The 18,587-nt window shown below is 37.3% G+C and overlaps 1 protein-coding gene across 2 annotated transcripts in view; it reads right to left on the bottom strand.

The window, feature by feature from the left end:
* LOC123524257 (BRISC and BRCA1-A complex member 1-like) overlaps positions 1 to 18,587 on the bottom strand; it is a 37,295-nt gene that overhangs the window by 6,928 nt on the left and 11,780 nt on the right. For both annotated transcript variants that reach the window (XM_045302323.2, XM_045302324.2), the window contains exons 2-6: positions 13,037 to 13,234; positions 8,844 to 8,902; positions 8,058 to 8,178; positions 7,538 to 7,644; positions 6,958 to 7,081 (exon numbers count right to left, since the gene is read on the bottom strand). In XM_045302323.2, coding sequence (XP_045158258.2) covers positions 6,958 to 7,081; positions 7,538 to 7,644; positions 8,058 to 8,178; positions 8,844 to 8,902; positions 13,037 to 13,234 — 609 coding nt within the window. The remainder of the gene's footprint in view (positions 1 to 6,957; positions 7,082 to 7,537; positions 7,645 to 8,057; positions 8,179 to 8,843; positions 8,903 to 13,036; positions 13,235 to 18,587) is intronic.

The following is an 18,587-nucleotide window of genomic DNA, read 5'->3' as shown; positions in this document are numbered from 1 at the left end:
ACCCTAGGGGTGGGGCCATATTTGACCCCAGGGAAATAATCTTGGTAGAGGACCACTAGATTTTGCTACATACCAAATATCAAAGCCCTAGGCCCTATGGTTTTGGACAAGAAGATCAGAAACCATTTAACTGTTCCTAGCCAATGTGACCTTGATCTCTGACCTAATGACCTCAAAATCAATAGGGGTCATCTGCTGGTCATGGCCAACCTTACAATCAATTTTCTTGACACTAGGCCCAAGCATTCTTGAGTTATTGCCTGGAAACCATTTTACTGTTCCTGGTCACTGTGACCTTGACCTTTGACATACTGACCTCAAAATCAATAGGGGTCACCTGCTGGTCATGATCAACCTCCCTATCAACTTTCGTGACCCTAGGCCTAAGCGTTCTTGAGTTATCATCCGGAAACTGTTTTACTGTTCAGGGTCACTGTGACCTTGACCTTTAACATACTGACCTCAAAATCAATAGGGGTCATCCAATGGTCATTACCAACCTCCCTATCAACTTTCATGATCCTAGGCCTAAGTGTTCTTGAGTTATCATCCGGAAACCATTTTACTATTCAGGGTCACTGTGACCTTGACCTTTGACATTCAGACCTCAAAATCAATAGGGGTCATCTGCTGGTGATGACCAACCTCCCTATCAACTTTCGTGACCCTTGGCCCAAGCATTCTTGAGTTATCATCCGGAAACCGTTTTACTGTTCAGGGTCACTGTGACCTTGACCTTTAACATACTGACCTCAAAATCAATAGGGGTCATCCGATGGTCATTACCAACCTCCCTATCAACTTTCATGATCCTAGGCCCAAGTGTTCTTGAGTTATCATCCGGAAACCGTTTTACTATTCAGGGTCACTGTGACCTTGACCTTTGACATACAGACCTCAAAATCAATAGGGGTCATCTGCTGGTGATGACCAATCTCCCTATCAACTTTCATGATCCTAGGCCTAAGCGTTCTTGAGTTATGATCCGGAAACGGATAGGTCTACATTCCGACCGACCGACCGACCGACCGACAGACCTACCGACTGACCGACATCTGCAAAACAATATACCCCTCCTTTTTCAAAGGAGGGCATAATAAAAGGCCGGTAATCTGTACAACAGCTGTTAATATGAATAATGAAAAAGTTCTACATACTCATTCACAACCTTTGATTTCTGTTTCTTCATTGAATGCACATATCTATTCCAAGTGTTATTTCTGGTTTATTTAATATATTCTTCAGTCTATTTCGTAAAAATTGTACTTATGCCATAAAACATATATTTCATTTGCTCATCTCCAGTTATTTCAATTTTGAAACTAGCTGATCTTTGCCTAACTTGTCTATCCATAGTTTCTGTTGCAAAAATTACTTCATAAATTAATCATGCACAGAAAACTACATCACTTCATAAATTTAGATATGAACAGAAATCTGCAATACTCAAAACAATCACTAACTCTAGACATTAGACAATTATCTGAATATACAATCCAGATGCTGTCGGGTCTAATTAAATGTCATTTTCTATCAGTTTTATGTTTGTTAAACATTATGTTGCAAAATTTGCACAAATTATTCTTGAATTTTTATAATTTCGCTATTTTACAGTGACAGATCTCTTTAAAATTTACCATTTAAATATGGCTAATGATGTGCAAAAATTTAGAATAACTTTGGATGTTACACAAGAACAGGCTGATACTATTCAGAATCTTTTTATGCATTATGCCTGGCATTACTGTAAAAGAAATAAAGTTTCAACAAGTGAAGAAAATATAAGTCATAATAATAATCATAATAAAGAAAATAACTCAGAAGAACACAGACAATTCATAATTCAACAGGATATGATTGAAGACGATTGTGAATACTGTTTTTGCAGATCATGTATTACACATGAGTGAAACCGTCAGTTATGGTGGGAAACAGAAAATCATACACCAAGTTCAAGGAATCATTAAAAGAACTTTATAAGCGTTTTTGGACTATGATGTTTCATAGACAAGTTTGGGACAAAGGGAGATACAAAGCCATAAAACAGGAAGCTTTGAAAAATTATCCAAGAATGAGGAGATATTTATGGCACAGAAGGGACATTATGCGGAAGTGTGTGCTGACTCTTGTATAACAGTGGTATCCTAATAGACCTGGCCATCCATATCTTGGACATTTATGGGAGTGAATAATTAATAACATAACTTGAACAAGTTTCCACTGAATGTGACTGATATAAACATGTGCTCTTTTCCCGCCACTTGCTGAAATGTAAACATAGCCTGTGTGACTCACTAGTTAGCTACACTGTAATTTCCTCTCACCCAATGAATGTACATGCCCATCATCTAGGAGGTAAATTCAAACTAGAAGATGCTTTTGTAGAAAAGCGCATGTCTCCCCCAATGCATAGTCGTATAAGCAAGAAGTCGACAACAGGGCACAGGAGCAGAAGTCAAAGAGACATTGATGGTTGGCTACAATAGGGATCATCTACTTGGCATGTCCAATCATCCAAATAAGTTTCAACATTCTGGGCATAATGGTTCTCAAGTTAAGAATTTGAAACCATTTTCTATTTCAGCCCCTGTGACCTTGACGTTTCATTGAGTAACCCTAAAATCAATAGGGGTCATCTACTCTGCATGTCCAATCATCTATTAAGTTTCAACACTCTGGGTCAAGTGGTTCTCAAGTTATTGATTGGAAAGCGTTTTAGATGTTCAGCCCACTGTGACCTTGACCATTCATGGAGTGACCCCAAAAACAATAGGGGTCGTCTACTCCATAAGCCCTGCCACCCTATGAAGTTTGAAGGTTCTAGGTCAAATGGTTCTCAAGTTATTGACCGGAAATGGATTTCCATGTTCTGTCCGCTGCGAACTTGACCTTTAATAGTGATCCCAAAACCAATAGGAGTCATCTACTCTGCATGTCCAATCATCCTATGAAGTTTCAACATCCTGGGTCAGGTGGTTCTTTTACTAACCGGAAATGGTTTTCCATGTTAGGGCCCCTGTGACCTTGACCTTTGATCGAGTGACCCCAAAATTGATAGGGGTCATCTACTCTGCATGTCCAATCATCCTATGAAGTTTCAACACTGTGGGTCAAGTAGTACTCAAGTTATTGATCAGAAATGGTTCAGGCCCCCATGACCCTGACCTTTAACAGAGTGACCCCAAAATCAATATGGGTCATCTACTCTGCATGACCAATAATCCTATGAAGTTTCAACATCCTGGGTCAAGTGGTTCTCAAGTTATTGATCGGAAATGGTTTTCCATGTTCAGGCCCCTGTGACCTTGACCTTTGATGGAGTGGCCCTAAAAACATTAAGGGTTATCTACTCTATAAGCCCTGCCACCCTATGAAGATTAAAAGTTCTAGGTCAAATGATTCTCTAGTTATTGATCGGAAATGAAGTGTGACATACGGATGGACGGACGGACAAGGCAAAAACAATAATTTTGTAGCAGACAGCAAAAAATCTTTTTCAAAGGTGCATTTCTGAATAACTGTATAACATCAAATTTTCAGCAATGTTAAAGAACATCCTAATATACAACTGTGCCAAATTTCAAAGAAATGTTATCAATAAACAAGAGGGTCATGATGACCCTGGATCGCTCACCTGAGTAATACGAACTACATGTTTTCAAATGTCAAACTGATACTAAAATATTAAGAAAGTAGGTCAGTAGGTCAAATTAATGGTCACTGAAAGTCAGTTTTAAGATCAGTATGCAAAACTGTACAACCAAATTTCAAGGCTGTCCCCAGTTTTCAATTTAACCTAGATATCATCAAGATAAAAATTCGGACCAATTTTCATGAAGATCCATTGAAAAGTATGGCCTCTAGAGAGGTCACAAGGTTTTTCCATTATTTGACATGACCTAGTTTTTGAAGGCACTTGACCCAGTTTTGAACTTTACCTAGATATCATCAAGATGAACATTCTCGCCAATTTTCATGAAGATCTCATGAAAAATATGGCCTCTACAGAGGTCACTAGGTTTTTCTATTTTTAGACCTACTGACCTAGTTTTTTAACCGCACATGGCCAAGTTTCAAAACTGACCTAGATATCATCAAGATGAACATTCTCACTTATGTTCATGAAGATCTCATGAAAAGTACAGCCTCTAGAGAGGTCACAAGGTTTTTCTATTTTTAGACCTACTGACCTAGTTTTTGAAGGCACGTGACCCAGTTTCAAACTTGACCTAGATATCATCAAGGTAAACATTCTGACCAATTTTCATAAAGATCCCATGAAAAATGTGACCTCTAGAGTGGTCACAAGCGCAAGTTTACGAACGCACAGACGGACAGACGACGGACGCTGCGCGATCACAAAAGCTCACCTTGTCACTTTGTGACTGGTGAGCTAAAAACAAGTAAGTAGGTCTGTAGGTCACATTCATGGTTACTGAATGTCAGTTTTAAGATGGGTGTGTTAAACTGTACATGACATGTAAATTTCAAGGCTGTCTCTCAACAAGAGGGCCAGGATGGCCCTAGGTCACTCACCTGAGTAACATACCGTAACAGTGTAAGCATGTTTTACCTAGTGATTTCATGGAGACAAATATTTTGACCAATTTTCATTAAGATTGGACCAAAAAATGTGGCCTCTTTAGTGTAAACAAGCATTTTCTTTGATTTGATCTAGTGGCCTTGTTTTTTATCCTACATGACCCAGATTCGAACTTGTACAACATTTCATGAAAACAAACATTCTGACAAAGTTTTGGGAAGACTGCAGCAAAAAAGTGGCCTCTAGAGTGTATACCAGCTTTTCCTTTCATATGACCTAGTGATCTAGATTTTGACCCCACGTGACCCAGATTTAAAATCATTCAAGACTTCATAATAACAAACATTCTGACCAAGTTTTATGAAGACAGAATCAAAAATGTGCCCCCTAGGCTGTACACAAGCTTATTCTTCGATCTGACCTGGTGACCTAGTTTTTGACCCCACATGACCCAGATAAAATTCATGCGATATTTCATGCAGACAAACATTCTGACCAAGTTTCATGCATATCAAATGAACAAGAGTGTTAACAAGCTTTTCCTTTGATTTGACTGGGTGACCTAGATTTTGGTTCCCATATGACCCAATGTCGACCTTGGCCTAGAAATCATCAACATAAACATTCTGACCAAGTTTCATGAAGATAGGATCATAAATGTGGCCTCTAGGTTGTTAACTAGCGTTTCCTTTGATTCAGGGGCAGTAACTCTAGAACCCATGATGGAATCTAGCCAGTTCTCAAAAAAAAACAAAAAAAAAAACGAGATCTTATTGTAACTTAAGTTGTGTGTAAGTGTGGTTAAAATCAAATATAAAATGTCACTTCTATCGTCTTCACAAGGTAAAAATTAACAAATTTTGGCTCTTTCAGAGGCCGTAACTCTGGAACCTATGGTTGGATCTGACAGATTCATCATAGAATCCAAGATTTATTGTTGTTAAAGATATTTTGCAAGTTTGTGTCAAATCAAACCACAAATGAAGTCTCTATATGGCCGAAAATGCGACAACAGACGAGAGAAACAGAGCGATCACAAAAGCTCACCAGATACAGATCAGAAAAGAGTTTCTCTAGGCTTGATTCCCTTTTATACTGGTCCTCTGGCGTTTAATTCTAATAGCAACTGATATTAATTATCTTTTTTTTTGGTTGGGTTTAAAATCACAGGTCATAAGACAGACTTCCGTAAAGTTGGGAAAAATGATCGGACATTTGGTCCGGCAATGTCTAACAAGAGGACCCTGCATCGCTCACCTGAGTAATATGAGCCACTTGTTTCAAATGGCAAACTGATGCTAAAATATTAAGTATTCACATTCATGGTCACTGTAAGTCAGTTTTAAGATCAGTGTGAAAAACTGTAGATGAACAATTTTGAAAGGGTGCCACCCAAGGATCATTCCTGTGAAGTTTGGTGTAATTCTGCCCAGTGGTTTTCAAAAAAAAGATTTCTTTAGAAAATGTTGACGGACACACAACACACGACGTACAGTGAGCAGTCACAAAAGCTCACCACGAGCCTTTCGCTCAGGTAAGCTAAAAATCTGACTGACCAAAAAACAATTCACCGGACCGAAAATCAACTTGAAACTATACAGAACCAAAAAAGCCTCAGTAAACTACCAGTTAAAAAGCTGTTTTACAAGATACGCACAAATCTTCACCATTTGAGCCGTGCCATGAGAAAACCAACATAGTGGGTTTGCGACCAGCATGGATCCAGACCAGCCTGCGCATCCGCGCAGTCTGGTCAGGCTCCATGCTGTTCGCTTTTAAAGCCTATTGGAATTGGAGAAACTGTTAGCGAACAGCATGGATCCTGACCAGACTGCGCGGATGCGCAGGCTGGTCTGGATCCATGCTGGTCGCAAACCCACTATGTTGGTTTTCTCATGGCACGGCTCATTTATCATTTATAGTAAGATAGAACCTCTTCATTTCGTACCCATTTTTGCTTTCTGTACATTCGGCAGACGTGTATTTTTATTAATTTCTGGATTCTGCACCCATAATTTTTTAATGATGCCATTTTGTCCAAGATGTTGCGGTTCTTGGGTTGTCAGTAGGACTGCATCTGGGTTAAAAAACGGCGGACCACATCAAAATTGTGCGGTCATGACCGTCAGACAGACGACTTTCCGTAAGTCTGTAAGGTTTTCCAGATTCTCATGGTGGAAGAAGACCCAAGGTGCCCCCACGGGCATTATTTCATCACAGGTAGGCATCTGGGAAGAAATGCTTTACAAGCCAGCTGGATGGCTTTCTTACAAGAAAGAATCCTAGTATAAATGAATTAAGAAAAACCACTGACTATAGCTCCATTATAGTCTCCCCCTCTAGAAACAAGAAGCAGGGCAAGCTATCTTCATACACATATCGTAAAATAATACTGGATAAAAATTAGAGCATACCTCTTTCTTTGGAAACTCGAGTACACAATGTGATCTTCCGTAGATAAATACAAGTCGTACTGTGTAAGGTGGTGGTATTATCTCCGGATTGCCTTCAATGTGAGGTAGCTCAACCTTGTCTGCTCTGCAATTATAGAATTCTTTTTAGTTTCTAAAATATCTACTTAAGGAGCTGTCTCAAGATTTAGTTTCTACAACTCCTGTTAAATGGGCTGTCTCCTGATTAATGTCAACTTTTTTTAATGTAGAAAGTAATAATACTTGTTAATAACTGCAAATAAGGAGCAAACAAAGATGATTCATAGTGAATTGTTTGCATTATTTATGAAAATTACTCCTACTGCTAATTCTGTGTGTCTGGCTGATTCTTTAATCAAAACAACTGAAATAAAAGGTTCTGCTGCCCTCAGTAAGGAAAAAGTTCTTAAGTTTGAACTTTTCCAACAGCTAATAAAATTCAAGATCTTCTATTACATACAACCATGAATATACTTATATTTACCCTTAGGCATAGCATTTTGCAAAGGGTGTTGGGCATTTATCTAAAACTTATTCACCACCAATATAATAGCTCACTTACATTTTGTCAAAAACTGATCCCATATCACAGGTTTCACAGAACGGTGGGTCCAGATTGTCATCCAGGGCTAACTGTATATCCCGAGGGTTACGAGTGAAGTCTCTAACCTGCAAGTAAAACATAACTAAGATATTATATGCAGATTAGGGTTATCCATAGGAAAAATACCCAGGTGTCTGACTGAATTTAGAAACTTAAAAGCATTTATTTCAATAAAATTTAATGATCTTAATCTTCTGTTTACAAACCTTTCAAAAGAGTAGCATGTTTTTTTTATGTCAGAGTTAGAACTATGGTTCATGGCAATCTTGGTGCAGGTCTATGGGCTCAATTAGTATGGCATTGACATTTCGTGCCCAACACTGGAGTAAATATGCTCATAGAAATGATAATCAAGTGGTAGGTTAGTCTGTACAGTACCAAACAAAATTCAAGAGACCAAAATCCAATTCTCTGTCTATCCCCCAATCACACTCCTCCTGTGACTTGAGTAAAGTTACTGAGCAGTGGTTAAACCTACCCATATCGCAGTTTCTTGCATCAATATGAGAGCAAACTCATGCTTCCTATCAATCCTGGCTTTACTTTGTAGAAACATTGCTAGTCCTTTCTTCACCAGTTGCTTTGGACTCAACTTGTCTCTGTAAATCATGAACATTTTGACTTAACAGCCATAGTACCATAATATATAAGTATTAGTTTTCTAAGAACAAGAGGGTCATTGACCCTAAAGCGCTCTGACACCTAAGTAAAAGGCTTCAAGTGTGTTTGTATAAGGGCATGGCCATTTTTGAACCTAGGGCAATAATTTGAACATTTATGGTAGACAGTCAAACCCTATCACATACCAAATATCCAAGAAACATTTGTGTAAAATTAGTTTTAAATTGGGCTTGCTGTTTCTGACAATAACATCTTTAAAGTTTCTATCATATACATATAGGGAAAAGTGACCATGTGCCTCTGGCAGCCATGTTTTTTGACAAATCAAAATAATTTGAACAGTCACACAAGGATTATTTGTGTGAAATAATTTTAAATTTGGGCCAACAGTTTCACACAAGAAATTTTTTGAAGTTTCCACTATATACATATACAGGGAAAAGTGATCATGCTAACTGAGCCAAAATGAGTTAATATTATTAACTATTATAAAGAGGTATTTATTTCATTTTATTTTTTATTTATTTAATATCTGTTTGCTTTTGAAGTCTCAAGGAAAGTTTACCTATTATATATACATTTTTATTCCTGTTAATTTTAGAAAATATGTCCCTTTTTTTCTCTTTTACAACAAAAGTCTTACCCAGCTCTTGATCTAAAAGTCATCTTCTCCATTTCAACACTGGCATCAATACAAAATATCTGAAAACAAAAGGAAAACAGAATACTTGAGTACCAGACATAACTTCAATACCTTGGATGCATATTTTACAGATAAAACAAGCAAATAAAATTTACACTTAGTATTTAACCTAAGGTATTCCAGTCTAGTAATCAAACTAAAGAAAAATATCATCAATGCTATTTCATTTTTGGTAAATTTTGCAAAATCATACTAAAAATGTCACTTGTGACTTAAAGATTTCCCCAAAGTGAAATACCCTTGCCTATATGATAGGATTAAGGGTTTGGTTAGGATTTTTGCATGTAGCCTTGTCCTCGGAGGTTCAGACCACAATCCAGTGTGCAACAATGCTTAAAGGTTTCTAATGCCCATCTTTCATTATAATATTCTACCTTCAGATATTTACTTCAAATGAAGAAAACCCTCCTCAAATACATTTAACTATACTTCAGATATAAATCAACAAGAGCTGTCCGTAAGACAGCACGCTCAACTTTTCTCACTGCTTGACTCTGAATTAGAGCTTAGCCAGTAAAAACTTTAGAAAACTTTAACCATAAATTCTAAGTTAAAAAGGGGCATAACTCTGTCAAAATTCTAATCAGAGTTATGGGGATTGTTTCTAGACTTTTGATAGTAAATAATTATTTTAAGTTTCAAGTCAATAGCTTTGATAGTAACAGAGATATCTGACTTTATCAAAAACTTTAACCAACAGCGACGCCTGCGCTGGGGCGAGTGCAATAGCTCTACTTTTTCTTCAAAAAGTCGAGCTGATTATATATGTAGAGCATAATTAACACTCAACTGTTAAAAAACTTCCAGTTTTTCACTGATCTAGTACACATGTATAATGTGTTGAGCTATACATTTATTAAGAACATGGTACTGTTAATACATATAAACAGATTAATTTTATGTCTACATAATCTGTATTTAGAAATTGTTTCTATTTTCAGATACAACATGTAGGTCTAGTATACCTTTAATATTTGTGTAAAGTTTTACTGGAATCCATTGAATTTTTTCACAGTTATAGCTGAGATATATCACATGGAGATTTTCTCATGGGAAAGCTAACAAGCTCAGTACATTATGGACGGTATAACTGCTATATATATATTCAACAAAATATAAGCTAGGACTGATTTGATAACAACCAAATAATGCAAACTGTAATCTCTTTGCACTACAAAATGCGGCTTGCTTGGAAGATCGGGTTTTACCTGATTGCGTTGACTCTTACAATGAAGTCCTTACATGTAATATTACAACAATGTGAACTAGAGCTATCACTAAAGGTGATGAATGTACCCCCCGCATGCACTGACACAGTACATTGCAATTTGACGCACACAAGATTGCATAATCAGGTGGACTGTATGTATACAGTATAGTAACAAAAAACAAAGTCCCATAACTTTGCAGAATATTTATCTAAAAGAATGTAACATGCACCATGTGCAACTAGGGTTGGTAGTTGGTACTGATCACTTGTGTGAAGTTTCATTAAATTGTGTTTAAGGGTTTGGTAGATTAGGCACGTACAAGATTGCATATGCAGACTGTATGTACATAGTATGTTAACAAGAAACAAAGTCCCATAACTCTGCAATTTTTGTCGCTGAAAGAACCTAACATGCCCCATGCACAACTACTGTTGTTACTGATCACTTGTGTGAAGTTTCATTAAATTGTGTCAAGGGGATGAGGAGAGATGGTGTGCACAAGATTGTGTCTATGTATATAGTATAGTAACAAAAAAACAAAGTCCCATAACTCTGCAATTTTTTTTTCTAAAAGAACCTAACATGCCCCATGCACAACTACTGTTGGTACTGATCACTTGTGTGAAGTTTCATTAAATTGTGTCAAGGGGATGAGGAGAGATGGTGCGCACAAGATTGTGTCTATGTATATAGTATAGTAACAAAAAAACAAAGTCCCATAACTCTGCAATTTTTTTTTTCTGAAAGAACCTAACATGCCCCATGCACAACTACTGTTGTTACTGATCACTGTGAAGTTTCATTAAATTGTGTCAAGGGGATGAGGAGAGATGGTGTGCACAAGATTGTGTCTATGTATATAGTATAGTAACAAAAAAACAAAGTCCCATAACTCTGCAAAAATTTTTTCTAAAAGAACCTAACATGCCCCATGCACAACTACTGTTGGTACTGATCACTTGTGTGGTTTCATTAAATTGTGTCAAGGGGATGAGGAGAGATGGTGCGCACAAGATTGTGTCTATGTATAGTATAGTAACAAAAAAACAAAGTCCCATAACTCTGCAAATTTTTTTTCTAAAAGAACCTAACATGCCCAATGCACAACTACTGTTGTTACTGATCACTTGTGTGAAGTTTCATTAAATTCTGTCAAGGGGATAAGGAGAGATGGTGCGCACAAGATTGCATCTACGGACAGACGGCCAGACAGACAGACAGACAGACAGACAACCTGAAACCAGTATACACCCCCCCCCCCCTTACAACTTTGTTGTCAGGGGGTACAACAAGAAGATAAAGTAATTAACAAAGGACTGTAAATCATCATAATCGCTTTAATAAACAAGAGGGCCATGATGGCCCTATATCGCTCACCTGTTATCATTGCACTTAAGGACAAGTCTTCAAGGTCAAAAGATCATAATAGAAATCAATCAAAAGAATTATGAAAAAATATAGTTGAAATTTTCTTTAAGTAACTTTAAAAACAAGATTGAAAATTTTTTTGTAGAGGTCCACTAGGCAATGCTACATGTCAAATATCTAAGCTCTTCTGGTTTATTTTTAGAAAATTTTGAAGATTTTCTATGACAATCAAGTAACCCCATGGGGCAGGTCAATTTGACCCCAGGGGTCATGATTTGAATAAACTTTGTAAAAGTCTAATAGGCAATGCTACATGTCAAAATCTAAGATCTAGGCCTTCTGGTTTATTTTTAAAATTTTTTTTTTTAAGATTTCCTTTTGTAAAATCAAGTGACCCCTAGGGCGGAGTCATTTTGACCCCGGGGGACAAGGTTTGAACAAATTTTGTAGAGGTCCACTAGGCAATGCTACATGTCAAATATCTAGTCTCTTCCGCCTTCTAGTTTTATTTTTAGAAAATTTTTGAAGTTTTTTCCTATTAAAATCAAGTGACCTCTGGGCGGGGTCAATTTTGACCCAGGGGGTCATGATATGAACAAATTTTGTAGAGGTCCACTAGGTAATGCTACATGTGAAATATCTAAGCTCTAGGCCTTCTGGTTTGTTTTTAGAAAACTTTGAAGATTTTCCGTTGTAAAGTCAAGTAAACCCCTAGGGCGGGGTCAATTTTGACCCCCGGGTCATAATTTGAACAACTTTAGTAGAGGTCAACTAGGCAATGCTACATGTCAAAAATCTAAGCCTAGGGCTTCTGGTTTTTGAGAAGAAGATTTTTTAAATATTTTCTTATGTAAAATCAAGTGACCCCTGGGGCGGGTCAATTTGACCCGGGGGCCATGATTTGAACAAATTTTGTAGAGGTCCACTAGGCAATGCTACATGTGAAATATCTAAGCTTTGGGCCTTCTGGTTTATTTTTAGAAATTTTTTGAAGATTTTCCTAGTAAAGTCAAGTGCCCCTGGGCAGAGTCAATTTTGACCCCGGGGTCATGATTTGAACAATTTTAGTAGAGGTCCACTAGGCAATGCTACATGTCAAATATCTAAGCTCTAAGGCTTTCTGGTTTTTGAGAAGAAGATTTTTTAGATTTTCTTATGTAAAATCAAGTGCCCCCTGGGGCGGGGTCAATTTTGACCCCGGGGTCATGATTTGAACAAACTTGGTAGAGGTCCACTAGGCAATGCTTTCCACCAAATATCTAAGCTCTAGGTCTTTCTGGTTTTTGAGAAAGATTTTTTAAAAAGTTTTCCTTTCGGTTGCCATGGCAACCAGTGTTCTGCATAGAATCAATTCTTTGAACAATTTTGAAAGGGGCCACCCAAAGGGAAACATCCCTGTGAATTTCATCAAAATTGGCCTTTGGGTTTTAGGAGGAGAAGTTGTTTAAAGGAAAGTGTGGACGGACGGACGGACGGACGACGGACGCCGGACGGTGAGCGATCACAATACCTCACCCTGAGCACTTTGTGCTCAGGTGAGCTAAAAAAACTTACAATTTTCTCTGGGCAGTTGACTTTAGGGCAGGAAATTACTTCAATTTTATCCTCTGCCAATGTATGGGACCTCTCGGAGCTGGACAACCTATGTCTGCTACTGATTTCTTCTACTGGGGCTTGACCACCATTGCAGCCTCCGTCTTTGACAATGGGTCGCTGTGCATTTGACTCGGAATCATTTATAATTTGGTCTCCCTGTAACAAATAAAAATATTTCAATAAGGCTTGAATGCATTTATTCTTTATAACCTAACCTCAACATGAATTAAATAAATGATTTTACTGGTATACTGCATGCTCTTGTAAGTAAAAACCTTTCAAAATACATAGACATATGAACATTTATTGAATAAGGTACTAACAACTTGCTAACAGAAAGTTCATACACCATTTGAATGGAATGTAATGTATTTTCCCGCCTATTTCTTTTTTTTTTTGGAAGGGTGGAAGGGGGGGGGGGGGGGGGGGGGGGGCAATTGTAGCTATGTCAACAATCCTGAAAAAACTTATCAAATGTAAAGAAATGCTAAAATATGGCAAATGAAGAATTGGAACTATTTCTAAAAGGTCTGTATTATTATATGATTTTAAACAGTGTTTCCATTCATCTACATTTTTCACGTACAAAAATGAGCTAAAATCTACAAAAAGATTTTCTAGTATGTCCCTGCACATAACAAAAATTACTTTTGTTTTGAAAATGTTCTTGAAAATGGTTGAGAAGATTAAAAACTATTTTTGATTCAATGTGATATTAGGATAGACCGGTTCAAGAGCAAATTGCATGCTTAAAGTATACTACAATGTTACGGTTATAAATAAATAACCACACAAAAATAACTTGATTATGCTGGCTGGGATTCTGATTATTGATTTGCATTATAGATTTTTGTTATGTAATTGCTCAGTCTATAAAATTATCCCTTTATATAGTTTATCTCCCTCAAATGGTCATTTTTCACTACTTAGATGTTTTTAAAACATGAATATTTAGCTCTTTATTTTTTAACTTTTTATTTCAAAATTTATATAAGGTCATTTATCCAAAACAGAGTTGTTTTATTTTATTTTTTGACTTTTCAAAAAGCTTTTTAAAAAGGCTTCACGTTTCGTTTAATATGTATCTAAATTTCTATTTTGTTCCATACATATTAATGTTTAGCGAAAATACCACCTAAAGGTACAAGTAGCTCTTTATTTTGAAGCTCTTTGGTGGGGATTTTAAAAATTCATCCCGTTTATCAATGCAATATGTTGGGCACGTAAAAGAACTGCTTTAGTTCATTTGTATCTCGAAGATTCCTCGACTGAAATTTACGATCATGCAAATTTATCTAATATTGATAGTTTTACGATCACATAATTTTTTTTTTTGATATCGCTTTGATGTGTCATTATTTCCAGCATTTATTCGGTTCTCGATTCCTTTCTGAACTGGCTTGATATTAAAATTAACTTGTAAATTTATCTTGCGTTTTTAGCATCAAGACAAGAGCTGTCGGAGGACAGCAACGCTCGACTATTCAACAGCCTTGTCAATTGAATGAATACGAAAGTCGAAAAAGGGGCATAATTTTGTAAAAATGGGAAAAAGGGTTATGAAACCTTCACAGTGCTTATCAGCTCATAAAGTGAACAAGTGCATGAAGTTTCAATCCTTTCCCATAGGTGGATAATGAAATACCAGCTTACATACAAAAACTGCTAAGTCGAAAAAGGGTCATAATTTTGAAAAAAAATGCAAAGTAGAGTTATGGGACCTACACAGTGCATGTCAGATCATGACAGTGAACAAGTGTGTGAAGTTTCAATCCATTCCCATTAGTGTGTACTGAGATACCAGCTTATATACAAAACCTTAACCAAGAATTTCTAAGTCGAAAAGGGGGCACAATTTCCTAAAAAAGCAAAATAGAGTTATGGAACCTGTGCAATGTAGGTCAGTTTATCACAGTGAATAAGTGTGTGAAGTTTCAATCCATTCCCACAAGTGGTTACTGAGATACCAGCTTACATACAAAACCTTAACCAAATCGGGACGTGGACGCCGACGCATGGGTGAGTCCAATAGCTCTACTATTCTTTGAATAGTCAAGCTAACAAGAGCTGTCACAGGAGACAGCGCGCTCGACTATTTCGATGCTGGATAAGTGAAACTGGGCACATCTGAGGAAACTAAAGCTGTCACTGGATGTTTAATGACTCCAATTTGGGTGGATGAAGATATTGCACAATAGCCTGAGTCTATGTCAAAAATATCAACTTAAAGTAATAAGAGAGGTAAAGATAAAATGTATCAAAACACTATATAAGTATATCCTAAGCAAAAAGGGGCGTAATTCATTAATTATTGGTGCCAGAGTTATGCATGCACCTTGTGTCATATGGTGGTGGGTGATGATGTTGAACAACAAATTTTAGTTTGAATCAAATCCTTTTCAGTAATAACAGAGACAGAGTGAAAGTGCCTCAAAATTTTAAACCCAAAAATTTTCTAAGTAAAAAGGGAATAATTCATGAAAATTGTGCCAGATTTAAATGAAACTTGGCATATGATTTTGGTGATGATGCTGAACAACTTATTTTAAGTTTAATCAAATCCATTCAGTAATAACAGAGGTAGAGTGAAAGTCCCCCAAAACTTTAACCTGAAATTCTAAGTAAAAAGGGGAAATAATTCATGAAAAAATGGTGCCAGAGTTATGCACATTGTGTCATATGATGTGGGTGATGATGTTGAACAACTATTTTAAGTTTGAATCAAATCCATTCAGTAATAACAGAGATAGAGTGAAAGTGCATCAAAACTTTAACCTGAAAATCTAAGAGAAAAGGGGGGATAATTTATGAAATATTGGTGCCAGAGTTATGGCCCTTATGTCAGATGATGTGGATGATGATGAGGAATAAGTATTTCTTTAACCAAGGTGGGGACGCGGAAAGACGCCGACACCGACGCTGGGTCGAGTAGGATAGCTCTTCTTATACTTCGTATAGTCGAGCTAAAAATGGGTGGAGCATTAGTCGAGTTGCGCAGCTAATATTTTGTTTCATTTGCTTTCGTAGATGTAGGCGGTGCTAAATTTGGCAAATCAGATTGACTGATAATCGTTCTTGTGTGAAGGAACACAGAACACTCTCGTGACTCGGCAAAGTTTTATATTATGCCCCCGAGGTGTAATTCGATATCGACACCAAGCGTGTAGCATGGCATACTCAGTTACTCGCTGAGTAACATTTAAAATCCAACTCAAAAAGGCTAAAAACTCCATAGAACAATAAAAAACTGATCAGGAGCGGGTATTGGGGCAGGGACAATGTCATAGCATATGAGTATGCTGTTGTCTTGGTCATTGACTTTGTTATAATTTTTGCGACGACAGACTGCTGTTGCTCTTTTATCAATATTTATATCATAATTTCTAACAAGAGTGCCAGAATGTCACAATATATGCCCGTCACAGCAAATTTCTTTACTCTAGCTGCTGTATTGCAAATGAATTTTAATTTTGTGGTTGTTTAGTAATCATTGTAAGTCTTTTGTTTTCCTAAGTCCACAAAAAAAATTCCTTACCAGGTAGAGAGACCTTAAAATACACCTAAAATTTGAAAGTAACATCTATGTTGTACCACAGAAAAGTGGTCTTGGTTTTTCCCTATGGTCAATTATAAAAAAGTTACAATATAAGTTATTTATAGTAACAACTAAGGAAGTTAATCTTAAAAAAAAAAAAAAAAAAAAAAACCAAAAAAACAATGGAAGTCCACACAAAAAATCTTTACCAGGTAGAGATTGGTCAAAATACACCTCAAAATTGGATGTAGCATGCATTTTTGTACTACAGAAAAATGGTCTCGATTTTTCCCTACGACTAGTAATGAAGAAGTTACAAATAAGCTATTTATAGTAACAACAAAGGGAAGTAATTCTAAAGAAAGGATGTGCCTGACACTTTCCCCTCATGATGGTGTATAATTGTGCCAAGTTACATCAAATCCCTCCACGCATGAAGAAGAAATGTTCGGACAAAGTCATTCTTGTATTCTGACCTTTGGCCTCTAAGTGTGACCTTGACCTTTGACCTAGGGACCTGGTTCTTGCGCATGACACTCCGCCTCGTGGTGGTGAACATTTGTGCAAAGTTATATCAAAAATCCCTCTATGCATGAAGAAGAAATGCTCCGGACAAGGTTTTCATTCTTGTATCCTTTGACCTCTAAATGTGACCTTGACCTTAGACCTAGGGACCCGGTTCTTGCGCATGAAAACTCCCCCTCGTGATGGTGAACATTTGTGCCCAAGTTAATCAAAATCCCTCCATGCATGAAGAAGATATGCTCCGGACAAAGTTTTTTTTTCTTGTATCCTTTGACCCCTAAGTGTGACCTTGACCTTAGACCTAGGGACCCGGTTCTTGCGCATGACACTCCGTCCTCATGATGATGAACAATGTGCCAACTTTCATCAAAATCCCTTCATGCATGTAGAAGATATGCTCCCGACAAAGTCTGTGGACATGGCCCGCCAGCCCGCCAGGGGCGTTCCCATAATACGTCCCGTTTTTCAAACAGGCGTATAAAAAAACAAGAGCTGTCTCCATAGGATGACACATGCCCCCGATGGCACTTTGAATGAATAGTTATGGCCGATGTTAGAGTTTAGGACCTTTGACCTACGGACCTGGGTCTTGCGCACGACACGTGGTCTTACTGTGGTACACATTCATGCCCAATAATTTTAAAATCCAAGCATGAATGACAAAGATATGGACCGGACACGCCCATCAATGCACTATCATGAAATATGACCTTTAACTTCTAAGTGTGACCATGACCTTTGAGCTACGGACCTGGGTCTTGCGCGCGACACGTCGTCTTACTGTGGTACACATTCATGCCAAGTTATTTGAAAATCCATCCATCGATGACAAAGATATGGACGGACACGAATGCATACAGAAAAATGACCTTTAAAGTTAAGTGTGGGCCTTGACCCTTGAGCTACGGACCTGGTCCTTGCGCGCGGACATGTCGTCTTTCTGTGGTACACATTCATGCCAAGTTATTTGAAAATCATCCATCGATGACAAAGATATGGACGGACACGAAAGTTGCGGACAGACCGACAGACTGACAGAATGACGGACTGACAGACTGTTCAAAAACTATATGCCTCCCTTTGGGGGCATAAAAATTTTCTTGCTCCACTTCCACTTGTTATTGTAAATACACATTTAAATCTAAATACATTTAAAATTTTGAGTATTAGTACATAATGATTTCAGATGCATATATACTATAGCTGCTATTGACCATACGAACAATCTTGGCAACTGTCCATCAATAAAATTTAGATGTATAAACAACTGTGTCTGTAACAACTATGAATTCCCAAGCATTATTTCATAATTCACTACGCTCAAACAAAAATGAATTATCTATCTCGTAATCAAAGAGAATCAACGGAAGCAAAAAGAACAGATTCATAAATTAACATTTAGGTTTTGTTATCCGCATTGTCATAGTATAACACTCAACTTCAGTCATA

The sequence above is a fragment of the Mercenaria mercenaria genome, chromosome 3, assembly GCF_021730395.1.
Source record: "Mercenaria mercenaria strain notata chromosome 3, MADL_Memer_1, whole genome shotgun sequence".
In the NCBI taxonomy this organism is placed as follows: domain Eukaryota; kingdom Metazoa; phylum Mollusca; class Bivalvia; order Venerida; family Veneridae; genus Mercenaria; species Mercenaria mercenaria.
The sequence above is the reverse complement of the archived record's forward strand: the minus strand, read 5'-3'. Positions and strand labels throughout refer to the sequence as shown.